The sequence below is a fragment of the Ambystoma mexicanum genome, chromosome 8 (assembly GCF_040938575.1).
Source record: "Ambystoma mexicanum isolate Mex_15411 chromosome 8, UKY_AmexF1_1, whole genome shotgun sequence".
Classification (NCBI taxonomy): domain Eukaryota; kingdom Metazoa; phylum Chordata; class Amphibia; order Caudata; family Ambystomatidae; genus Ambystoma; species Ambystoma mexicanum.
The window spans coordinates 34,175,365-34,194,028 of record NC_090929.1 but is presented as its reverse complement, the minus strand read 5'-3'; the positions used below and the strand labels follow the sequence as shown (position 1 = coordinate 34,194,028).

General features: G+C 46.9%; 1 protein-coding gene across 1 annotated transcript in view; it reads right to left on the bottom strand.

Moving 5' to 3' along the window:
* Positions 1 to 3,649: 3,649 nt before the first annotated feature.
* Positions 3,650 to 18,664, bottom strand: part of DOLPP1 (dolichyldiphosphatase 1) — a 158,252-nt gene continuing 143,237 nt past the window's right edge. Inside the window, exon 8 of the mRNA XM_069609216.1 lies at positions 3,650 to 4,191. Coding sequence (XP_069465317.1) covers positions 4,155 to 4,191 — 37 coding nt within the window. The 3' untranslated portion in view covers positions 3,650 to 4,154. The remainder of the gene's footprint in view (positions 4,192 to 18,664) is intronic.

Genomic DNA, 18,664 nt, shown 5'->3' with positions numbered 1-18,664 from the left:
ACCTGTTATGGCTGAGGATCCCTTCCCTTTCCATTATAAAAGATAGAAAATCAGAAATGTGACAATTTCAATACATAACCCACCTCTTATCCAGTCTACTCTTTAAAAACATAACCTGAAAACCTATCCAATCTATCCTGTCCAATCTTATTATTCCTTTCCATTGACCTCATACATCATCATAGTATCATTCACATCACCATAATACCATTCGCATCACCATAATATCATACATACATGTTCCCATTTTGTTATCACTTGCTAGAGTATACTCACGTGGGCGTTGTTCACTAGAGTTTTCTCTGTTCTGAAGCTGGCCTGTCGTTCTGGAGCCACACCCTGCTTCACTGAGCAGAGAGGATTTCTTTTAAAATGGCTCCTACTAAAGTCGCTCAACATACATGGGGTTTTTGATTAAACTAACTGATCACTACAGCTGGGCGTGGCTCTTTTCCTGGTGACTAGGCCTGGGTTTCGCAAAGTACGGGGCATGACTGAGGTCACATGGGGGTCACCACTGAAAGGTAGGCCATACTTGTACCCCTTAAATATATTGGGGTACCCCCTGATCACACTCACACCAGAGTGAACGCACCGCTCTATGGAATTAAGGCCACAAGTATATCTTGCAAGGATAACAAAACTTTATTCTTTACAAAGATGAGGATGGGGGAGGGCGGAGAGAATGGCAGAGGACTCTGCCCTTCCGACCAGCATTCCGTCTTCCTTGGCTGGCTCCTGCAGACTAAGACCACCAATCGCCTTTTTTCAACTTGGTCAATGGATACCAGTAGAGCTCATCCAAAACTGTTCTTGCCATACAAGGGAAGCTGTAGTCTCCAGTGTTGCATGACCAGGTTCACATTTACATACTGCTGCCTCGGCAGGAATAGATTGTAGCTCTCGCTTAGCATCATTTGCTATGTTATAAACATTCATACATCTTCCCGCCATACTCTCAACACAACACTCAATAAAATTATATTTAATCTGGTCCAGTAATTTCTACAAAAAACCCTGTTTTCCATAGTACTCAGTTCATTGAATCTGTACACTCCTATTCTTAGTATGGAAGGGCTTTTGATGGACAGGACCAGCTGCTCAGCCACTGTGTGCTCCGCCAGCCGGCAGGCTACTTTCAGCACAGTCTTTATTCCTTCTGGCAGAGAGCCTGCTTTGAGATTTGATTTTAAAACTACACAGAACATTTACAAATGTTTTCAGCTAATGGTTATTTGCACCTTAAATTTTAAATACTACCCATCTTTATTTAGTGACCCTCCTCCCCCCTGGACTTTTGTAGTTCTTACAAAACAGTTAACATAATGTTGCCCAATTCTAAAGCGCTTGGGAAACTTGGGAGTGAGGAAAAGCACTAGGCTCCTTCCCAACACAAGCGTCACTTGTGCTCTATGGGTAGGTGCAAGACTGCTGAGCACATCTGCCAGATGATTGTGTTCCCCTGAAACATGGGAAGGTACGGAACATGTGTTTAGTGCCCACTTACAGATGTTCTGGGACAGTCTGGATAGCCCTAGACAGTGAGTGCCACCCCGTTTGTTCAGGTAGTACATAGCCATGGTACTGTATGTAAGGACAGGAACTGTCTTCCGCTGAAGATGTCGGAATGCTTTTTGGGCTTTGAACGACGGAAGCAGTTCCAACAGGCTGATGTGATTGGACGCTGATGGAACCACACGCCATGCGCTGTCTGCTGAAGGCATCCCCATTCTTTAAATAAATACAAATCACGTAGGACAGTAAAGATATACAGTAGCTCAGCAATATCCTGAAGTACCCAAACCCTGAATGTCAATGTTTAAACTTAAGTTGAAGTGGCCTGCAGCATCACGGTCCATTTCTTGAACAATGTTTGCAGTGACTAGATGTTGCAGGCAAGCTGGATGAAAGGAAGCATGCCAAGGTGATGCTGGTTTGGAGGCAGAATGAACTGTTCAAGCTACGTTAGGTTGCAGCAGTACTGTATTCTATTGGCTTGCCTCTGAAGGCTTCACAATGGTGGAGGTATGAAATTAACTATTTGGAGAGCCAAATAGTAGAGAACAGCCCTGGGCCTCTGTTAACAGTGGCAAGTCTTTACCAGTGCTCCCCCTTGGACGACCTACAGAGGGATGACCAGTAAGTCCCTTTCCTGGTAATCCGGTATCCTTTAAGTTTCAACCTAGCTGAGCCAGCTGGGATAAGTGAAGAAAGTACCAACCAGTCATTTTCCAGTGGTTTCTTGAGAACACCATTGTCTGGAGGAGATCATTTCCAGACTCGTCTTGGCAAGATGCAGCAGGCCTTTGTCACAGTCTTCAAATTGGGCTGAGTCCCAAAGCAGGAAAAGGACTCCAATGTTGAGCAAACAATGTGTGCAGGCTGTTATGTTAAATGCTTACCAATAAGGTATGAAGATCAGGGTTGGCAGCAGGGGATACAGATACCTCGACGCCCATCTTCAGACAGATTTAGGTGTGTCCAGTAGTGGCTGGAAAGAGCCCAGTGACTCCAAACAATCCAGCATGTGTATGGAAAATGGAGCAGAAATGTTTTGAAAATCCCAAAAAGTGAAGAAACATAGGAAGGCAAAAACAAAATCCACACATTAAAAAGGGGAATCTTGACTAAAATATGACCTACTGTTCCATTATCCTCTTCTGTTAAGAGTGTGTGGGGGGGGGGAGTGGGGTGGTTGGGGGGACGGCTGATACATCTTTATTGGTGTTGAGTTTTCTGGGCTGCAAGAGGCATAAAGTCTGTAGGAAATTGGAGGGAACATGGGTTGGAGTTCATTTTTCTGCATAGAATTCAAAAGCTTGCGATTCTTGCTAGTATCCCTGGCCAAGAATTGTCACCACGGACCTTCACACTCATTCCAGGAGACCGTCTTCTGCACAGCTTTGCAGCTCCCTTTTTCTAATGTTTTTACCCACACAAGTAGCCGCCTCCCATACATTGTTCATGCAACTTCTTCTATAAATGCATGACCTTAATTACATGCACAGGTTTTTTGGGGTGAACAATGTTTTTCTCAAGGTAATCAGGCTTCCTAGCATCTTTAGGACCTGTATAACCATGCAAACGCCAGTAAACTAACATGTGGAGAGAGCGCTGCATAACAAAAACAGCTTCCCTAATAATGTGGTTTACCACTGATGCACTGACATGGTAGGACCTTCTATGGTTCCCTTTCTGCAATATACTCTCCGATCCTGCCTCTCCCACTCGAGCATCAATATGAAGAGGGGCAACACGCCTTTAGCATTATGACCTAGATTTACTTTCAGAGTACATATGCACACCAATGGCTCAGATACCAAACACAGTGGTGAGTGGTCGCAAATTGTGTAACTCTAGGAAACAAATACACCCAGCCTGCAACCCAAAAGGGACTAAATCTTCCAGGGACTCTACCCTTCATGCAATCGGAGATCACCAAGAAAAATTATTTGTTTAATCTTTGTTGCATTTTTTGAGGTGTAGGCCTTTCAATCTTTGCACCAGTTCAGTATCAAGATGTTAAGGCCCCATTACACATCAATGTTAGGGACACATCACCGTATCGTGATTGCATCACTAAACGAGATGCAATCGCACATACCACAAAGCGTTACTGGGTTAAAAGTAAAAACAAGAGGCATTGGGGTTTTCTACAAAGTGCAACTTGTTTATCTTCCATACAGTCTCTTAAGGCAAGAGAAAAAAAAAGTCTATGAAATGCCAAATCAATATTCTTTCCAATTATCCCACACCTCAAAAACTAAAGATCCATTAAAAAAAATTATAAATAAATAAAAAAAGTGTTTTCTCGTGCCGTAAAGATTTCACAGAAATAGGCATCTTTTTGCTTATTTTGTGTCCCCAGTATCAGTTTTTTTCATCTTTATTTCCGACAGCCCGAAGCAGGACAGAAGGGGGTGTTTTCGGTTAAATGTACACACGAGGCGCAGAGAAGCGTCCGGCTCCTGCACGATGCCACATGCATCCGTCAGTACTGAGCAGCCTGCACCAGCCCTGCATACTGCAGCCTGGGAGTGTTCCCTCGCTTTTGGTCCACCCAGTGAAAGGTTCCTCGCTGCTGCTCCCAGATTTGCACAGGTCATTGTTCCGTCTGTCTGCGTGAAATGCTAGATACAGTCACCAGCACCTTCTCACTGCAGCTTTGTACCCAGTTTGCGCTGTCGGTTTCTGTAGAAAGAATAAATAAATATCTATTTTTTAAAACTTTGTATTTTTTAAATGTTCTTTTACATTTATAGCAGCACACAAAGCCCTGAGGCATATAGGCGCTAGTTGTGGGTACAGGAAGTTAATAAGTTATACGGTTGTACGACAGTTGCAAAGTAAAAAGTGAAAGCAGTTACAATGTGGTACAAAACATTAAGATAAGTCTGCAGGAGAAGAAACTTCCATGCCTCATTACTGAGTCCTAATAATGCAAACTGGGCAAGCGGGATCACAGCAAGCATGTGCATGGGGAACAGTTAAAATTGGCTGCACAATGGCAAAGCCGCACCCAGTGGAGTTGGGGGCTACATCAGCTGTGCAAGGCAATAGAGTCAGGAATTGGTAAAGTATGTGGTGAAAACAAAAACAGTAAAATATGGAAAAGTTACTTACTTGTAACTATTGTTCTCCAGCATAGGTCTGGCATAGATTCACATGTTCATGAATATTCCCTGCCGTCAGGCCAGGAATCATCGCTAAAAGAAAAAACAGTTTCACTTAAAAAAAAATCTTTCTCCTAACAACCAATCACTGAGCACTGGATCATACTACCCCCAGCCAATAACTGCCCTCTACCTAAGCCTCTCCTCTGGCAGCCATATTCAGATTTGGTAGCACGTAAAATGGCAGTATGACCAAAAAGAGCCACAGAGGGGCAGGAGGGAGGGTTCGCATGTGACTCCGCGCCAGACCCATGCTGGAGAATAGGTAAGTAACTTGTTCCTTCTCCAGCATGGGGTCTGGCATGGATTCACATGCTCATGAATAAATAATACACACAAGTACAACATTGCACAACCACGGGATGTGGCAAGGATCAACAGAAGCAAATACTCTTACCTCCGGAACAGGCACACCTTCAAGTGAAAAGGTTGCGTAGCACTGCTTTGCCGACCCAGGACTCCTCTCTGGAATCCCTGGTGACGCAGTAGAATTTGGTGAATGTGTTCATGGACCTCCACATAGCAGCCCTGTAGATGTCCAGAAGGGGCACACCAGGCAGGAACCCCATCGTCACAGCGATTGCTTTGGTGGAATGGGCTCTCAAACGGCAGGGCATGGGTCAGTTTGCCAACCGGTGACAGTGTGTGATGCAGCCGGACAGCCACCTGGAGATGGAAGTCTTGGACAAGGCCTTCCCATGGTTCACAGGACCAAGTTCACGAATAGTTGAAACATCTTCCGGAAACTCCTCGTACGTGCCAAATAGAACTTCAGCGCATGAGCCAGATCCGGCGAGTGTAAAGTCCTTTCAGCCGACGACAAAGGTTTTGGAAAAAAAACACAAGCAACACCTTTTAGGGAGAATTCTTAGAAATGTGCCAATTCCCTCCACCTTAGAGACCCCCCGCAACTTGGCTGGATTTTGAGGACTTTATTTTATTTTTTAACCTGGAGAGAGAGAGAGAGAGAGAGAGAGACTATTTTTTCTCCACTCGTGTATTTGTACACCGTTTCTTTTGGTTGTGGCGCCTGACAAATTCCATAGGTATCATCTTTTACATTGTGTCAGACAGCACCTTCAGTGTAGTGGCACAGGGAAGTCTTGCAGATTTCCCCAAAGGTTTAAATACCTTCTCTGGGATAAACTACTGTTTCCAAAAGCAGTCAAGTGAAATTGACTTTACTGACATTTGTAACTTTCTAGACCCAGCGCACACTATCTTACAATAGGCTGCTGGAGGGGTTATCTAGTATCCCCTTTGTCTAGCTTCTCATGTAACATTTGTATGTTACCCTTTCCTCACTGAATGGCTGGTGGCAGTGGTTTCATTTCAACTACCATGGTGTGCATTTACCGCGGGCTGCGTTCGCAGCTGCAGTAAAGCACCCAAAGATGCCATTTGTCAAAACGGCCCTGGTATTTTCTCACCATTTCTTTGTGGAAACGTCCTTCTTGAGATTTACTCTGCGCGCCAAAACCAGGTTTGGTCCCATTGTTCGCTTTGCCTTTGGGGGGAATTCACGAGTGAAGCCTGCCTCTGGCTCCAGGGTGTCTGGGGTAGGCAGGAAGTGAGGGAAGTGCCGAAACTCCCTGTTCCTAGTCTCCTAAGAGACCCAAATGCACTCTGTGGTGATTGGCCGGCTGACTGTCCGTCCGTCCGTCCGTCCGTCCGTCAAGGACAGCCACCCTGCTGGGTGAGCGAGTGCTAGGCTGGAATGAATGTGAGAACTGAATAAAAGGTGAGTCTTTTGGCTTGGAAGGCAGAGTCGACCAATGGACAAAGGAACCGAAGAACAACTTGAAGAGGACACCTGCTGTAACTCCTGGACCATTGGTTTGCCCGGTGAAGCCCTGCTGGTGGGCTGAAACTCCAAATTCGTATCGACAGAGAAACCCCTGCAAGGACGACTTCTCCCTTTGACTTGGTGGGACCAATCAACTCCAAAGTAAGCCACCTGGACATCCATATCGGAGCTGGTTGAATTTCCACAGAGTTACTGCTGGAAACCGGATAGCCAGGGAGAGGAACACCAGATTGTGTGCGTTGCTTTTAAGCTGGCCTAGAGCTCCAGGAAGATCCTCCAGACTGCCAGGAAGCAGGACTGACCAGGAATGAGCCCCCCTCAGAGTGCGGGACCCCAGAAGCAAGGAAAGTCCACCTCGACAGCCAGGAACCGCAGCGTTGCTATTAACAGCCACTGAAAGTGAAGTTTGCCGGTTGCGAGTTTTGACCGTCGCAGTGTCCCAGACGTCTTCACTTGTCCCCACGACTGAGGCCCAGGAACAGTGAGATCTGTAGAGCTGCACAGGGACAGGAGTCATCTGCTGTATCTTTTCTTCATTTTTAAAAAGGTACTGTAAAAAGTCTGAGAGAACTTATCTTTTACTGTAGAGTTGCTTGCATCTTCTACTACTCACAAGTCTAATCAGCTTGCGGCCCTACATTTGATTCTTCTTTTCTTCAAAGACTTCTAAAACATTGTGCAAAGACTTTCTACTTATCTACAAAGAAGTGCTTCAGATTACATAGACTTTTGCCTATTGACTTATTGGAGGATCTGAAAGTATTTGCCTGCTTAAGAAAATGTGTGGTCTCTTGTTTGTTCTAAATAACCTTTTCCTTTGACTTACTATATGAACCTTAATGCAACAGTGATATTAACGTCCTCAGCACCCTAGCAATTGAAGTCAACTGAGTCATGTCATGTCTGTGGGCCATCCCAAAAGGGTATCTACTGATTTAGAGATATTAAGAGTGTATATTTCATGAAGTGTATTTGTGTGTTACTATTATATTGCTCCCTTCTGAAGAAGGCTTATTCTAATGGACTGATAAATGAATAATTGTTTATTCAAGAAAGCTTGAGTGTAAGAGTTTATTTGAATACTTGTAACTGTAAATCTCTGTGCAACTCCACTACAGCTCACATTGACCCCTCGAGATAAGCTTGGCTGCTCAACACGCTACCAAAACTATAGTACAAGCTTATACCAAAGGTCGGATTTCCTATACCTGTAGGCAGAGTTTTTTGTAGTGTTCCCAGAGGGTACTGCATACAAACTTGTGCCCAACACCAAAGGCTTGTTGAGGTGGAATTCCGACTGAACCTTTGGCATGAAGGAGGGGTGCATCAGCAGCATCACCCTTGTGTCGTGAAAAGTCAGATAAGGCTATTTGCAAGAAAGGGCCTGTTCTCAGCTACCCTCCTGGCAGAGGTGATGGCCACGAGAAAAGCAGTCTTCCACGAAAGGAACAAGAGGGGCCTGATGTATAGGCTCAAAGGTCCCCCCCCTTCCACCCACATCCACCATGAGCCTTGTCAGCACCCCATCGAGCTCCCACGCTGGGGAGGGGCTTTGACAGACGGTAACTATCGTAACAGTCCTATGAGGAACTCCTTGACCAGATGGTGGGACCAAAGAGATGACCATCCTGGAGACATGGTGCAGCAGGTAATAGCCGCCAGATGCAACTTGATAGAGGCATGCGCCAGCCCCGCCTTGGCCAAGGACAACAAGTACAGAAGAATCGGTAGAGCCGAGACCCTCAAAGGGTTGACTTTCTGCGTGCAGCACCACATTGTGAAACGTTTCCACTTGTGCCTGCAGCAGTTAGGAGTCGACGACACTCTGGCCCTGGCAAGGACCTCCCTGCAGTCTGCCGGCAGCTCATACCGTCCGTAGCTCTAAGGCTGCAGGAGTTAAGCCTTGAGGTTCAGCAATCCTGGGTTGTGGTGCAGGATTGCACCTCCTTCCCGGGTGATCAGATCTGCCACCACTGGCAGCTTGACTGGAAGAGACGATGGGCCGAGAAGGTCCAGGTACCAAATCTACCTCGGCCATGCCGGGGCGGCGAGTATCATCCTGCATCTGCACAGTTGGAGTTGATTGGTGACTCACAGCAGGAGAGGCAACACGTACAGGAAAAGGCCTGGAACTTGCTGACGAATTCCTGGCATTCGACACCGTCACAAACAGATCGATCGGGGCTCTGCCCCACTTGTGGAAGAGGCAGAGGCTATCCACTTGATCCTATCAAAGCTTCCAGCGCACCTCCCTGCTGAGGGAGTCAGCTATGTTTTGTTTTTGTCATTTTTTTTTTACAATGGTGTGCTTCTCTCCTGCCAGGTGGAAAGGAATGAGGAACATTTCTTGCGCGACAGCCCAGTGCAACAAGTCCTACGCCTCTCTGGAGAGCGCTGGGGAGCCCCCCCCCACTTCACAGCATTGTGGTGATATTGTCCATGAAGACAATCGCCACTTTTCCCTTGAGGGACGGCAGAAACGACTGGAGGGCTCAGAACACTGGCCGCAGCACCAGGACATTGATGTGGATATCCCTCTCCTCTGCTGTCAGAGGACTCTGGCATGGAGACGTCTGGTGTGGCTCCTCCAGGGAAGAGTCTGTAGTGACCGTCTCCTGGTACGTGGGGGTCTGGAAGTCTGTGCTCCCAGCGATGTTGGAGTGCACGCCCCACCACCATATCGCTGGACGGAACTCATTGAGAACAACCTTGTCTGAGAAGCTTCTGGACACGTGGATCCAACCAGCGTCCAGGAATTCCTGAAGGGTTGCATCCGCAACCTGCAGAGTCCTATCGGAAAAAGGCACAAGGACATCATGCTGAGCAGCGACTTGATGGTCCACACCGAGTGATCTTCAGTGTCAGCTGTTGAACCTTGCCCACTACGGCTATCCTTTCCTCCAAGGATGCCGCCGGGCAGGAGGCCGTGTTGAGCCTTGCCCCACAGAAACAGTGCATTATGCGATGGAATCAAGCAGGACTTTGGATAGTTCACAGAGAACCCCAGATCCGTCAGCAGCTGACAGTCCTGCCTTTGCACAAGACTGCTACTTCCCTAGACATGGCATGCACGAATCAGTCGTCATGGTATGGGTACACATGTATCCCTTGTAGACGCAGATGGCCCGCCACTGGCGCAGGCACTTCATGAACACCCTGGGCGCCCACTTCAGTCTGAAGGGAAGGGCCTTGAACTGGTAATGCCTTCCCTATAACACAAAGTGCAGGAACTTCCAATTCTTCTCGTGAATGGGGACTTGGAAGTATGCATCCTCCAGGTCCAGCGACAAGAAGTCTATTTCCTCCAGTTGGCCGAGCACATTCTGCAACGTGACCATGCTGAATTTTTGGGACTTTAGGCATTTGTTGAGGCACCGCAGGTCTAGAATAGGCCTCCAGTCCCCGTTCTTCTTTACCAAGCAGTATCTGGATTAGACTAGCTCCGGAACCAGCTCGATCTCCCCAACCCCCCTTTTTTTGCATGGCCCATACTTCCTGCAGGAGCTAAGGGATGTGCTGCACCTGCCAGGTCATCAGTGGTATCCGGGGACACTAGTGTCCATGGGCGAGAGCGTCCAGCACCCATCGGTCTGTGGAGCTCTTTTCCCACTCGCTGACGAAACCTGCCATCCGGCCTCCCACTGGGTTGCATGGGTGGGGGCCGCTGACGTCCTGGTCGGTTCAATCACACTTCGGGGCCTGCATGCTGCCTTGGGAGCTACGGCCACCTCCGAAACCCTTGGAGCAGCCCCTGTAGGCCTCTTGGGTCGTGGACCAGGATGGTTGATGGTATAAGGAGTACCCTCCGCCGAACCCTTTCAACGATCTGCCAGATTTTCTGCTGCAGGCACGAGAGGAAAGACTATGCTTCTGAAGAGTGTCCAGGGCACGGGCCGTCTCCATGTCAGTCTTAATGGCCGGCAACGATTCGACTGCTTTCCCAAAGAGGTTGTCCCTGTCGAAGGGCATGTCCAGCACCCTCGTCTGGACCTCTTGACAGAAGTTCGTGGCCCTCAACCAGCCATGACTACGGAACCCCGTGCCATAGTGATGGCGTGGTCCAATGCCACCTCGCCCTCCTGGAGATCTCCAGCACCTTGACCTGCTCGTCGTCGGGCAGAAATTCCAGCAGTGGTGCCATCTTATACCACAGCTCCCTGTCTTATCTGACCAGGATTACAAGCACATTCGCTGCCTTGACTGTCTTCGCCGAGTAGATCACCTTCCTACCCGTGGCGCCCAACTTCTTTCCCTCGCTGTCAGGGGGAACAGAGGATGAACATGAGGGGGTTGGAAGACTTCCTCGAAGTCATTGGCTGGGGGCATTATGACCAAGAGTTCAGTGATAGGTTTATAGGACAAAGTTTGTAAGTGAAAGTTAAACAGTTTTTTACCGAGGACTCCTAGACCGACGGGGAATATTCATAAGCATGCAAATCCCTGCCAGACCCTATGCTGGAGAAGCAGCGATTATAACGAATGGACAATAACGAACAGCAATTTGATCTAAATATTTCTAATTCAAAATTTTTTTTAAAAAAGTATATGGGATGAGGCAACGTTATAGGGGGCTCCCAAAATGCCCCACCCCCAATAGACTGGGAAAAAATTTCCGTCATGCCTACAGCCCAAACCGCTGGATGGATTTTCACCAAATTGGCAGCAGGAGCGGCAGCTTGGTCCCAAAAGCGTGCTTTTGTTCATTTGGTGTAAATCCATCCAGTCTTTTTTAAATTGCCAAAACGTAAGGCAAAAAAATGAGTGATATCTATGTCCGCTCCGCAGACTCACTTCCCTGTCCAGTCCGCGGACTGCCTTTTGATTGGCCAGGAAAATTCACAGCCTTTTGCGTGGTCCGTGGACATCGGACGCAGCCGCTGATGGGGTGATTAGAACACGTGAAATGCGGCAGTTTTCCTGAAACGCCCGCTATCTTGTATTCGCAGACTTTTTTGGGGTCCGCAGACAGCGCAGTGAAGAAAATAAAAGAAAAAAAAAAAATCAGCATTGCACTTGTCAAACTCAACAATCTCTGGGGATGTGGGGCGGCGAGATTGGATTAGATATGGCCATAAGAAGCCAAAAAACAGGTTGTTTCACCACCCCGAAAGTCCTGGGACATCTGTACCTATTTCTGCATTACAAGGTTGGGGAAAGTTGTGGGATTCTGCCAAGAGGGGGCAAAATTAGAGGGGGGGGTCCCAAAATATTGTAAAGGCATATAAATGTGGCGTCATTTGACGAATCTGCACAACATTTGGCAAAACAATTTTGGATCCAAATATAAATGGTTTTCTAAAGTTTGGTGGGATTTTCTCAAGAAGGGCGAAATAGGGGGGGGGGGGTCTCAACATTTTTAAATGGCTAATAACTTTGTTGGTATTTGACAAATAAGGACAAAAGGTTTGAGAAAGATTATAGACAACCTTCAATGTTTGTATAAAGACTGAAAGAATTTTGTCAAGTGGGGGCTAAGTTATGACTATTGTATGTACATACATTTTGATACTTTTGAAAAAATAAAACATGGGCGGATTTCAAGCAAACTCGTGAGGAGCACTGGCAAGGACACTAAAGCATGGTTTTGCAAATGTGCCTGTGTTTTATTTTTTGACAAGTGTCATAATGTAGGTGCAAAAAAATAGTCATATACCTTTGGTGACTAAGGTATAGCCTGTGGCCGTGGGCAATAGCCAGATTGACTGGGTCATGGCATAAGGTCATGACGCGGACAATCTGGCTACTAGTCATGACTGCTAGGGACGTAAAATTGTGTTAAAGTGGCTATGTCTACCTTGGACCAGCTATGTGGTAAAGTTATTCGAAGGTAAGATAGGTTTGAAAGGGGGGGAAAAAAAATTGCTTGTGGTAATACATAGGTTTTTGCAGGCTGCCATGGCAAGGGAAGAGGAGCTGTGTACGGAGCCCCACCTTCGCTTTCCATTTTGGCTGTCTTGGAAAAGGATTTTCCTTCCTGCTGCGTCCCGCTGTAGGAAGGATATTCATTCCTTCTTCCGCTTTAGGAAGAAAAAGCAATGTTTTAGCACCCTGGGTTCCCGCTTTGGGAACCAGGGATGCTAATGGCCTTTATCCCCCATTTCAGGGGCGGCAATGGACGATAATGGTCCGTAGCCTCACTTATTCATTTATAACGCGCCAAAGCCTGCAGACATCAGGCTGTGTCGTTACATTATTTGTTGAGGAAGATGAGGTGGAGGAAGACAGTTTACTACTTGCTGAAAAAGGACGACCTTTCTGAGAGCATTGCAGTCATTGGATTTGGTGTGTTGGTGCATGGAGGGGGGGGGGGGGGTCCCATAGGAGTACTGTCCAGGTAGTCTGCGACTGAGTAAGTGCATTTCACTTTGGTAGCTTTAGCCTTTGCTACACTCCCAACAGTAGCAAAGAACGGGCACTCCCACCTCTACCTCTACCTCATCTTCTTGGTCCTCTTCATTGTCTTTGAAAGTACTGTGCTTTTTTTTGTTGTGAAGGTCCTCCAGCTGGTGGTGGCTCTTGGGGAGGAGGGATGGCAAGAACTGATGCCACTTTTAAGATAAATAGCAGTTTTGATAAGTATGTACCATGTACTAGATTGGTAATGGATTAGGAGTACGAAAAGGTGTAGGAGGTGTGCAAGGGAAATTCTGAAGTTGAAAGTTCCTAGATCAGTAGAAAATGCAGTTAACGTTATTCGAAGCATGGATCCGATCACAAAGTGCAGACGCCTTCGCAAACACGTCACCATGCCACATGCAAGCGTATGGTCACGTGGCACTGTCCCGAAGGTCTGCAATTAAGTCAGGCGTTCCCAGACATCTACGGATGCCAAATTATTTCAAAAAGTTGCAAAAAGCGTATAGACATGTTAAAAATGATGCTAAAAGGTGGGAAATGGCAGAGTTTTAAGATGAAACTTTGTAAATTGGACAATAATATTGCTTATTGGCTAAGTATGATATTAGTAGGTTGTAGGTAAATAGCATGCACTGGTAAAAACCAATGAAATTCGCAACAAAAAAAAAAACTAAGGGGACGTTATTGTTAAATTGCATTAATACAAACCTATGAAATTCAATGGAAAAACATTTGTACAGGGACGTTATGATTATAGGTAAAACCGAAAAACCCCAGAAATTCACCAGTTATGGTAAGCTAAGCAACCATCACTCGCACCGCCACCGTGCACTGCTAAGACGAGCGCCCAGGACAAAGACGACATCACATATCTGGTTCACTTATTTTGGTTCACTGAAAAATCTAGGCCAGGTGGTTTTATTCACCGACAATCAGAATATAAAAATTCAAAAGGTGCTGAATATCAAAACATTAACCTTGTCGTATGTTCTTAAAGTACTTTCCTTAGGGTTTGGTCTCAGCTCATGGTGCACATGCATGGGGCCATAGCAGGCCTCAAACACACAATTCCTTTGTATACAGGAAGGTAAACTTTAATGCTATTAACATTTTCTGATGCTGTTTCTTTCTTCCTTACTTTAGTTTCCCTGTATGTGCCTCTGATTTATATGCATTGTGGGTCTTCATATGGATTGTTTGTACTAGCACAAGTGTCTTGAATTCTTAGCTAGTTATTAAATGCTTAACATTACTCAATCACTCCTGACATCTTGTTACCAACATAATAAAAACAACCCCTTGTAGGTAGGGACTTTACATCAACATTAATTTCATATGTGATGTGAACAGTGATGTCATCAATGACATTTGTGATGTCATCTTTGATGTCCTGGGTGTTAAGTCTTAGCAGTGCACGGTGGTGGTGAGAGTTATGGTTGCTTAGCTTACCAGAACGGGCGAATTTGAGGTTTTTCGGTTTTACCTATAACCATAACGTCCCTGTACAAATGTTTTTCCATTGAATTTCATAGGTTTTTATTAGTGCAACTTAACTAGAACGTCCCTTTAACAAAGATATATATATATATATATATATATATATATATATGATACATTACTCACCGTAATCGTATTTCTGATGCTTGTATCTACTTAGATTCACATGCTGTGCATAGGCCGACATCTAGTGAAGCTGCGGAGTATTAGTTTGTTTTTCGAAACTCGAAAATGGGCGTCGACACAGGGCATGTGTCATGATGCCTACCTCCAAGGAGCCAGGTCCGACCCAGCAACCCCAGAGGCAGGCATCATTTCCCCCAGCGGAGTGCCAGCGGACCCAAGCTGGGGCCCTTTGGACACAGTCCTGGCGCCAGGCTCATTTTGGACCCCTGACCTGGCGCCTTAGGCGCCAGGCTCATAAAGCTAGACATGTGTTCAAGTGTTTTAATGTGCACTTACCTGATGCAGACCATGCTGCTACATCCAGGCCCTCTTGAGGCCTGAATGGAACTACTTTACCTGTGGGACTACTTTCCACCCGGGTGTGGTCGGGGAAGGATACATACCTGATCGGTGGAAGGATACATACCTGGAACTTCTTCCAAGGCTATTTAAACCACGCCTAATCAGCAACTCACGCTTCGCGTTGTTCTGCTCCTCGCAGCTGGACGCTCACCATGTCAGCTCCTGCATCTGGACTTCAGCCACGCCCGTCAGCATCCTGGGTCACCTGCAAAGGGAGACAAGAAGAGAATTGGAGAGGAAGAAGACCTTACCTGCTAAATCTGCATCACGGAGACATCACAACGACGATCCTGAAAAGGAAGACATCATTTTTAAAAGCATTTCGCTACGATCGCAGCAGCGCTGCATTTCACTCACCTTTCCTGGGCGCCTCCATCTTCAGCAGCGATCATCCGGATCCACAGTCACTTCCCAGAGCCTAGAGAGAAAAAGACAAGAACAAAAAGGTGAGAGAAGGAAGGGAATAGTAAAAGCTCTGTTTCCTTCTAAGACTTACCTGTTGGGTCATTCCCATTTCATTTCGGGTCTTGCCGCTTCCAGGCATTTTCCGGACCCAGGCCCCTATGGGGAAAAAAGACAAAGACATTAGATGAGCGAATGCAAATACATTACCTGAACGCTCATCTAGGACTTACCCGATCTTTACTGGAACTGCACGTTTCACTTCGGGTCGGCGCCATATCTCTGGCATTCCGAACCCCGGCCCCTAAGGGGAAAAAGACATAAGCATTAGCGCTTGCTGCAATAAGACAATGAACATTATTATTAAGCTTGAACTTTTGAACTTGCAACAGAACTTTTACAGCGCCTTACCTGAATAGTCAAGCTTATTCGAACTCCCATCAAACCTCAATGCAGTGAAGTAACTGGGTTTCAACGCGCCCCTGCATCAGAAGCAGGATGGAGAACTCATCCTTCCAGACCCTAAGGTGAGACTTCACGGGGAATCGTGGAAGGGTATCCTGGAGGGTTGGAAGAGAGTGGGAGGCTTGAGCATTATTCTGTCAGTAGGTAATACTCCCTTTTCACGCACAGGGGAATATTCCTGCGAGTCAGAGAAGCCAGAGTGGAGGGGCCCTTCCTGTCCATCTTCAGAGTCCTGCGCTTCACCTTTGAAGAAGCATCAGCACTCGAAGCCAGACCTGCGCCTCCGTGGGAATCAGGTGAGCGTTATAGCATGCCAGTAATACTATTCCTAGTGACACGTCCACTGTACCCATGATCCCCCACGCATGTAGGACCCTCAGATTGCATTTTTTCTGACATGAGGTAGCATGCAGAGTAGCGGAAGTACAGATTACCAAGCAGATCGATAAGACTACAAGCATCCATGCGCCTTATCTCAGAGGGGAAGAAGGGCAGGCGCGTGAGAACCTAAGCCGATACAAGCATCAGAAATACGATTACGGTGTGTAATGTATCCCTTCTGAGGCTTGTGGAATCTGCTTAGATCACATGCTGTGCATAGATTAACGAGCAGTGTTAGAAGAAGGTGGGATGTGAGAAGGGTCATGAGCAAACCGGTGTCTTAGAGCAGCTTGTCCCACTTGAGTATGTGTCTTGGAATGAGTGTCAATGCAGTAGTGCTGAGTAAAAGTGTGAATATAGCTCCAAGTAGCTGCTTTACAAATGGTGTCAAGGGGTACATTTGCAATGAACCCAGAGTGGCCCCAGTGCCTCTTGTAGAGTGGGTTCTTGGCGTAAAAGGCAGAGTTCTTTCAGAAAGGGAGTAACATAGCTGGATACAATGGACAATCCACTTCAAGATGGCACCCTTAGAGACGCAATCTCCCTCTCTGCCTGTAGCTACGGAGACAAACAGTTGGTCTGTGTTTCTTAGCGGCCTGGTCTTGTCTACATAGTAGAGGACCGCTCTTCGCACATCTAGAGTGTGTAGTTTCACCTCAGCAGAGCTTTTGGGTTCTTGGAAGAAGGCCAGAAGCTCAATGGACTGGTTAACGTGGAATTTAGAAATGAATTTAGGAGAGAACCTAGGGTGTGTTCGTAGAACCACTTTATCCTTATAACAGTAAAGAAAGGATCCTGCACTGACAGAGCCTGAATTTCATTGACCCTTCTTATGGATGTAATGGCTACTAAGAAGGCAGTTTTATAGGTCAGGTGTTTGAGACTGGCTTTATGCATGGGTTCAAAGGGTGGGCCCATGAGTTTAGCAAGCGCCACATTAAGGTCCCATCCTGGTAATCGGTTAGAAATTGGAGGGTGGAGTCTCTTTACCCCTTCCATGAAGGCTTTAACCACTGGTACTTTCCACCACGAAACCTTGTTATGGGAGGTGGTGTGGGCTGACAGCGCCGCCAGGTGTACCTTGAGTGAGTTAAATACCAACCCTGCATCCAGCAGGTGGAGCATGTAGGTGACAATATTGGAAGGAGTGCAATCAACCGGGTTGATTTGCTTATTCAGGCACCAAATAACGAATCTCTTCCATTTATCAAAATAACAGTGCCTCGTGCTTGGTTTCCTAGATTCCTTTAGGATGTCCATGCACCTCTGTGGTAAGTTGAGATGCCCAAACTCTATGACTTCAGGAGCCATGCTGCCAAGTTCATTGAGCTGGGTTGAGGATGCACTGTTTGACCTTGGTGCTGGGGTAGTAGGTTGTGCCAGCACGGGAGTCTGATGGGTTTGCACACTGCGCAGGTGTGGGAACCACGGTTGCCTCGCCCACATGGGAGCAACTAGGATGAGCGTCATCGATTCCCTATGCATCGTGTTGACCACCTTCCTCATGAGAGGGGTTGGTGGAAAAGCATAGGCAAACATCCCTGACCAGTTCATCCACAGGGCGTTCGCCTTGGTCTGACTGAGGGAACCTGGATGCGAATCCTGGGCATTGCCCATTTTCGCTTGTGGCGAATAGGTCTATAGTGGGGAAACCCCACTGTGAGAAGATGTCTTCTACGACTTGTCTGTGTAGACACCATTCGTGTTCTTCTGGGAGGGGATCTCTGCTTAAAGCGTCTGCTAATGAATTGAGATCCCCTGGAACATGTTGATCCGTCTGAATGCCCATGTCCACATTTTCTAGGCAAGCCTGGACAGATTTGGCAAACTAGTCCCTCCCGATTTGTTTATGTAAAACATTGCTGTCCTATTGTCTGTTAGGATCTTTACCGACAGGTTCAATAGGTGGGGTTCGAATGCTCGAAGCGCTCCGAAGACTGCCAGGAGTTCTAGCAGATTGATAGGATTCTTGGCCACTGTGTGAGACCAGAGACCCTGAACAGTGTGGCGGAGGAGGTGTGCTCCCCACCCTGACAGGGACGCGTCTGTAGTGACTACAGCTTGTACCTCGGGATCGTAAAAGGGTTTCCCCTTTGACAGGTTCTCTTGTCCACCAGTGAGGACTCTGTACAAGTGTTGGCGAAACGACCACTAGATCGTCCCACTGACCACTTGCCTGAGACCACTGTTTCGCCAACCATTCTTGCATGGGTCGCATGCGCAGGCGCACATGGGGGACCAGGTAAATACATGACGCCATCATGCCTAGCAAACGCATCGCTTTGCGCACCCTTATCTGGCGATGTAGTAGATTCCGAATTCTTTCCTCTGATGGAAAGGCCAACCCCTCTTGAGTGTTTAGTACAGCTCCTAGGAACTGCTTGGCACCAGGCTTGATTTTTTTCTCGTTGATAGAGAAACACAATTCGAATAGGAGGTTGATCGATCTTTGGACGTTTGATCTGCAAATTACCGGGGTCTCCCCTGTGATGAGCCAGTCGTCCAGGTAAGGGTATACTGGGATTGCCTCCCTGCGTAGGTGTACCGCTGCCAC